Source organism: Haliotis cracherodii, unplaced genomic scaffold (assembly GCF_022045235.1).
Source record: "Haliotis cracherodii isolate W230 unplaced genomic scaffold, xgHalCrac1.p SCAF_9, whole genome shotgun sequence".
NCBI lineage: Eukaryota > Metazoa > Mollusca > Gastropoda > Lepetellida > Haliotidae > Haliotis > Haliotis cracherodii.
Genome location: NW_027266343.1, coordinates 13,145,403 through 13,152,897, shown reverse-complemented (window position 1 = coordinate 13,152,897; position 7,495 = coordinate 13,145,403). Strand labels below are relative to the sequence as shown.

The window sequence follows — 7,495 nt, the reverse complement described above, 5'->3', positions numbered from 1 at the left end:
CCCACCAATGGGGACACAAGGGGAAATGTGGCACAGCTGAAACATCACAGCAGCGTTTCAGTAATCATAGGGTCATTAGGGATAACATTAGGCAGGCAGTATACCGCACAAGAGCTGATTCAGTTGACAGTTGTTGGGCGAGATCTGTTGATTTGTTCTTGGAACTTGTGGAACTACCAATGTTGGGTTCTTTGGGCTGCACTGATGAATGCTAAGGGTGTTGATAGCACGGTAAGTAATCAAGCTGTTTACATGAAGGATGGAGAGTTGGACATCAACGACCGCCTTACTCGACCACGGCTCTCTCCGGCGCTCCACGACTTGGATTTGACCCGGAAGTGACGTAGGTCTGCAGCATGCGCCTCGTGATGCATGGGCTTGTAGCTGTCGGGTTCACAGTGAGTCTGCAAATAAACAATAATAGAAAAGGTAAATAAAATACAAATAGCATGCAACCAACCCATTAAAATACAGTATACGCACATATTTTAAAAATATTTATTTAATAAAGAAATGTTGCGTACCCTGGCGATGCTTGTGTTGAAGAACGCCTTGTAGCCGCCGGACAACAGGTAGACTTCCGGGTAAAACAGGAAGGGGTAGCAGTCGGCATTCAACTTCCGGTCAAGACCTCGCAAGTGCCGGATCCTGAAATCATATATTGGTCATGTTGATTCCGGACATGTACAAGGGACATACACTCTTTCAATATGCATAAGGAATGGTCAAACCCCATCTTATCCAATCTTATCCAAATATCAATGTCTTGCATACTCATGTCAACCTCAAATATTACTTTGTTAACGTTGATTGAACTATGGGCCCATGGCCTTTCAGTTTGCAATGAATAAACAATTTGATTTGAATGGCATATTCAGGAAATATACCCATTCCGGTATATACTTGCATTGAACCGGAACTGATCTTGATGTTTGTTTGTTTGTTGACAACTATATGACGGCGATTTCGATTTTTTGCTAATTGTTAATATATGCTGTACTTACATCTTGGGTGCCCTATTAGAGGAAAACTCGCAGTGGAAGACGAGGATGTGCCTGCCGGTGCTGTTGTGACGATGCTCCCTCACAAGCTTCTCAACATCACACTCGATGTACATGTTCTCAGCGCCCTTAATATGTCCGCCTTCATACTCGTACGGGTAGCGGCAGTCGATGACGCGGAAGGAGGAGATGACGTCACGGTAATCCCCGTTCAACAGCCCGCACATCTGGATTGAAAATATATATGCATTTAATACAAAAATATGTACATGTGCGCAGGATATAGGTGTATCGGGTGAGTGAGTGACTTGGGCTCAGTGCCGCTTCGAACAGTATTCAAGTATTGTTTGATAGGTATTCCTTCGTTAGAAGCTGACGGAGGGCAACAGACACAATTTATGGAACTTCAGGACGTGAGCTTGGTGGTTGTGGTGAAACCAACGAAGCACGAGTTTCTATAAATGTGTCGGTCGAAGTGAATTAAAATTATGTTTTGTAGTTGATGTTGATGACACTTACGGTTGAAGGAGTGATACACTTGAGATCCTGATGCTTTCCGTCCTGAACAGTTGGCAACACGTGGTCCTATTAACAAACACAATAATATTAAACATAATAATAATCACGAAATGAGAGTGGTGTAGGCCCTTTCCAATTTATGAATTTTATGAATGACGTTGGCGTAATCTTGAGATCTTTCATTGCTTTTGCACAAACTTATCTTGGAGACTGGAGAGATTTGAGAATGTCTTACCTGACTTCCGTCGCCGATGAGGTCCCCTCTAACCTCGAGTCTGTCAACGGCCTTCTTCACACGTTCAGTGAGTGGGTTGAAATGGCGGTTTTCCTTCTCTGGCTGCGGGGACAGGAACATCTGGAAGGGAGACAACTACGTTACACGGATGCACCAACACAACGACGTCTGTTCGACACCACCCGTCCCTTTCCGAAAGAATCAGTTTATGTTATGTGCAAGTTCCAGTAATCCCAGAGATTCAGATTCAAGAATTGCACAATAAAGTGCTGACGTTTTAAATAGCATATGGATAATGTATGGGGGAAATATAGCTATGCCCGTTTGCGCTAAGACGGAACCCATTCGCAAAAATAGACACGAGTCGCTATACGACGTGTCCCGGAGAAACTGAAGGGCTGGAGGGCTGGACAACGCGATTCTCTCATTTATGTATGAGATGTGTATCAATGAATTCGACACATTACAAAAATGATTTACCTGTCGCCCAGCTCGGTGTCGCTTGGATGCGCTGCCTTCACCATCTTCTTTTCTGCTGCGCTTTCCCTTGGATGGTGGGGTCTGCTGACTGTCGCCGCCGAAGAGACACCGCCGGGACGACTTGTCACTTTGACCCCCTGGCTGCTAGGGGAGGGAGAAAGGGGCGTTTTATTAATTAACCTGGCGAATGTTACCGGGCAACGGTGAATAATAAAAATGATAATAATGTTACATTATTTATAATAAGTAAAAATAATTTATAGTCAATATTGTAAATAATAATTTATAGTCAATATAGTAAACAATAATTTATAGTTTATTATAGTAATTAATAATTTATAGTTTAATATGGTAAATAATAATTTATAGTTAGTTAATGTTATAGTATATATAGTAATTAAAAAATTAATAAATTATAAATTCATGTTCAATATATCATATCCACCAAAACGTACCTGTGGGAATGGAGATTCGAACCCGCTGTCCTTAGATTCCGAGTCATCTGACTGGCCGGACGGTCTCCTCCACTGGGCGGGGCTGTTGAGCACCAACTCCTGTAGGCTCATCGTCAGGGGAGAACACTCAGGGAACTAAAATGAAAAACAACCGTCAAAATATAACTGTTTGATTGGCAAGTTGGTGAGTAAGTAAGAAAACTTACTTACCAGTTGTACGCATATAGCAACGTTTCAATGTAGATTCTTATACCGTTATCGAGCTGGAGTGACAACACCCAAGATAAATTTTTATAAAGTGCATTTAGGATGACAATATCATGCTGACAGTTGCAATAATAATATCAAAAAAATATTAATAATAACACGGTAGTATACATATAGTGTTTACTACCGTGTTGCACGACACGGTACGCAATGTCCGAGAAGCATGTATAGAGTATATACCGATGACAGATTGTGACAATGACAAACCTTGAAATTCATGATGAGTTATCCAATATATCCAAAGAAAATGCTGTGGTTGCGAAGTTGCCTCGATGAAAGTCAAATTCGACTATGCTTCCTCGACGAGGTCCGGGGGGTTATAAGCAAACTATAAACACTATCACAACACGGCCTTGAGAAGGTGGGAGAGGCAGAACTCCCCGTGTCTGTGTGAGAACTGGTCAGAGAGACTGGTCAGCTCAACTGGACATCTAAAGCTCGGACAATGGGAATGACACGACTCGCTGCCCTCTGACGTTTATACCTACCGATATACAACGTTGGAATCACACAGCCGTGTCGATTACAGCATGCGTGAACTCGACTCAGCTTGTTAAGGTTACCCAAGCAGAACTGTTACTTTTTTCGCGACACATTGTCGGTAAAGTTGAAATCTAGAGGGGTAATTTGAAGGAGGTACCGCCATGATTTTTTGTCAAGGAGCTGTGAAATATTTCATGTCCCTCCCCTTAATTACATTTACGATCATGACCCTATTGATAACAATTGTTTTTAGTCGGTATGATGATAACTATTGCCATATGTGATAACCGGTTCTCGTTTGAGATGATGTTTACAGAAACCCGCGGTTGTCTTAATGAATTAATGGTCTGATTTTATTAACGCATAAACGTGAGAGCCGGAAATATTAGTTTAAAGCAATAAAATGTTTCGTTTGTTATCTGGCTGTATTGTAGACATATACTGACGAAAACAACTAAAGCAACGTATGAAACTATTACGACAGAACGGAAACAGTTGCATCCTGTAATAAAACTTTAAATAAACACAAGATATTGTAACCTATTATTTCCCCAATATGCTTTACATCCTACTAATAAATATAATTGTTATCTGAGGTAAGAGATATTTTAAGCTCTCTTTTAAACATAATAGGTATTATATATTTATTCCATACCTTATTTTTAGGTTTACAATAAATGCCAATAAGTTATATTACTACTCTATATTGTTTACACTTCATCAAGCATATATAATTATATTGATTATTATATGTAATATTTATAATTAATATATTAATACTCTTTCACCCCCTAAAGTTACATTTTTTGGCATGGAGTTTAATCCTTATTAAACATTATTTATTTTTACTAAAACCCACCTACCCCAATAACTGTGAAGTGGACGTTAAAACCCTCAATTTCATTCTCTGAGCGAAGGGTTAGTGACACTCACTCATCAAACATTCTTAGGACCACTTCTATTTACTTTGGACAATATTTTAATCAGAATATTGCAAACATTAAAGGGAATCGGTAGACACTCAACTTAATGTCCACACATTATCTCCAATAAAATCAAGAAATACATATTTAGGGAAATATACAAATATTTGTAAGTATATTATGGTCCGTAGTATTTATTGGTAACTTATGACTGATTCCTTTTGATTGTGTAAAGGATAAATTAATATGTATACATGTACATTATATATCTTTGTATTTGTTCATGCATTATGTGATTATAGAGGGTGGTGAATAACAAATCAATGTCTTCCAATCGCAATGTGAACGATATCATGTCTCCGATAGAATGTTCACTAAAGTGTATGGCTAATGGATATGAAAAGTGATAACAATAGTAACAAATTGACTGTTAATATTTCCCAATTCTAGCTAATATTCTGTATGACGTTAAACGAAGACATTGACTATAACAAATATAAATGTAGATATACAATTTACTAGTAAGTGTCGTAATAATGTTTTTTTTCATAAATGTTTCTTTATTTTAAATTCACCGTACTGTTTCTTTGTAGTTTTTTATTTACATTTGTTTTGCTCCGCTTGTATAGAGACTAAATATCTTTTTACCTCTTGATAATTGTCACGCTCCCTGCTCGTGACAGACAGCAGCGCTTGTCTCTAAATAAACACGATCACGATCGAATAAACAGGACATCAATTTGTCACAACTCACAAACAGAACCAAATCGATAAACAAAGTCTGTAAAAACTAGTCAATCTTTAATGTTTTTATGACAAATCACCTGTTGTCAAATTATCAGTTTGTGAAAACATAAATTTAATTGTAGGGTATTGGCTGGCTTTCTAAAGCTAGGTAGGTATACGCGTCAAACTAACGAATATAACGAAATAAAAAATTAAAAATTAATAGTAAACATATACTTTTTTAAAACGATGTAGAAAGTATAACGATAGAGACGTAGGTCTAACACATGAACACAAAACCACACCAGAGAACAAGAAGTCTCGGTCATCGGCTTAAACAGATTCCACTAGGCGTAAAAAAAAACAAGATAGCAGTTACAATAAAATGAATGAAAATGAAAATTAACGACGACTACGCGTGTTTACATTCTTGGATCATTCATTTACTATAGTGTATTTTTAATTGGATTTAAGTATACATGCCGTAGGATGTTTTTCAAACGTATCGATTTTATATATTTCATCGACGCCAAAATCTAACAAGCAACTATTTTTTTAAATTCTGTATTCTATTTTAAAAGAAGGATCGTTTTCCATATATGTGTGTCAGGTTGTCGCTCGAGCGCACCACAAATCCTTAAACCTTGTCGCTACAAATTGATACAACTTTATGTTGGCAAGTTCACGACATAAGATCTTTGAATGGCAGTTTACAAATCACGACATAGCTCAAGTTTGACATTATGCGATGATGTGGATTTCGCTGTCACTCAAATCACGCGAGTCAAGCCAATCGTCCCAAGCTCGATATCAGTGAGCATGCGCAATCATCATTAACCTTGACACGAGAAAACGAGCTGGCGTGCTGAAACTTGGGCCAATGTGTCATATCATGAGCTGAATTCACTAAAAAGATGTAATTATAGCATGTCAACTTGCCTTAAACTACAAACTTGCCACATTGTGATTTGGTTTCACAAGGAAATCCATCCCCTAATTGTGTTATGGTTAAAGTCGAACAAAGTACACCAAAGCTACAGATGACTTCAAGACATAATTGATTATAAAGCATATTGATATAATGTTTTTAAAACTTCATAAGGAAAATAGTTGTACTGAGAAAGCCTTGATAGAAGATCTCTCTGAAGTCTGCTATATATTATATTTGTCACGTGACAATCAAAACATTAATCACATTTCTGATCTTTCTGTTTCCTATATTTTATATTTGTCACGTGACAACAAAAACAATCCGTTTTGCGATCTATCAATAAGTTCCCACGTGTCCAATGGAAATATTTCCACGTATATATGTGATTTTCTTCCCTTTATAGACAGAAAAGAAAAAATCCTTAAAATATACACTTTTTAAGGATCTATTAATATAAATGAATGACATTTTCTGGGGAAAAAACATTTATTCATACCTGTCTATAAACTGTTTGATTATTTGTGAACTATGTATGCCATTTTGTATGAATACACAAATATGAATACAAAAAGTACGAGAATCTGTACTTTACTAAGAAAGTGTTGTCCCAAATATAACATTTGTTGCCATTTTATAAGTCAATGAAAAAAGGTATCTGCTTATGCACAGACATCGTCCAATTCCCACGGTCTCGTCTCGATGTTATATACTTAAAAAATTAAAAGTGTAACACTATTAACAAGTTTGAAAGACATGGTAAGTAAACATTGAAGTAATTATCATCGCTCGCTATTCGTCCTCAGATTGAATAATTAAAGAGTAGACTGATGGAGGTCCCCAGCCTATCTTGATTAACACCCTGCCCGACCCGCGGGTTCTTTAATCTGCAGGGTAGGGAACGACTGACGCTGGCGCTTAGGCTTATAACAGTCGTATAGAGAGTAGACAATTAATAAGGGAAAAAAATTCATTTTGTGAATGTAGGGGCGGGTCGAATTTCTATTTGTGCTGGAATTATTGTGAATTGGAAATTGTCAGATATCAATATTTTTCATCATATTTTTGGATATTTGTTAGTATCCACACGTTCATTTGTCTTGTTTTGTACCTAAAACACTTCTGGTAAGGACAGGATTTAATATTCAGATATAAGTGATCTGGCCATTCAAACCTGGATGTATTAAGTTTTGCACGACTCCACCAGAGTTGACAAAAAGATTTCAAGTTTTATCAAGGGAGACAACTCTTAGATTCTTTTCCGTTATTGGTTGGCCTTTACTATTTTTTAAACTAATACAGAACCTTCTAAAATACATCTATATATCCCTCACGCACACCCATCTCAAATAATGCCAGTCACGTTAAAACTAATAAAGGTTAGTGCCTGTTCATCCTGTTTTCATCGTTGTTTGAAAATTAGAACATGAATCACAATATTGAAAATTTCAGTAAAATCCTCATAATACGTCGATAAT

General features: G+C 37.2%; 1 protein-coding gene across 1 annotated transcript; it reads right to left on the bottom strand.

Moving 5' to 3' along the window:
* Window positions 1–248: 248 nt before the first annotated feature.
* Window positions 249–2,801, bottom strand: LOC139451735 (M-phase inducer phosphatase-like). Its single transcript, XM_071233048.1, has 7 exons — window positions 2,691–2,801; window positions 2,236–2,379; window positions 1,756–1,875; window positions 1,521–1,586; window positions 1,005–1,228; window positions 531–648; window positions 249–404 (listed from the first exon to the last, which is right to left on the bottom strand). Exons 1-7 carry the CDS (start codon window positions 2,799–2,801, stop codon window positions 249–251), a joined length of 939 nt encoding a protein of 312 aa, XP_071089149.1.
* Window positions 2,802–7,495: the final 4,694 nt, after the last annotated feature.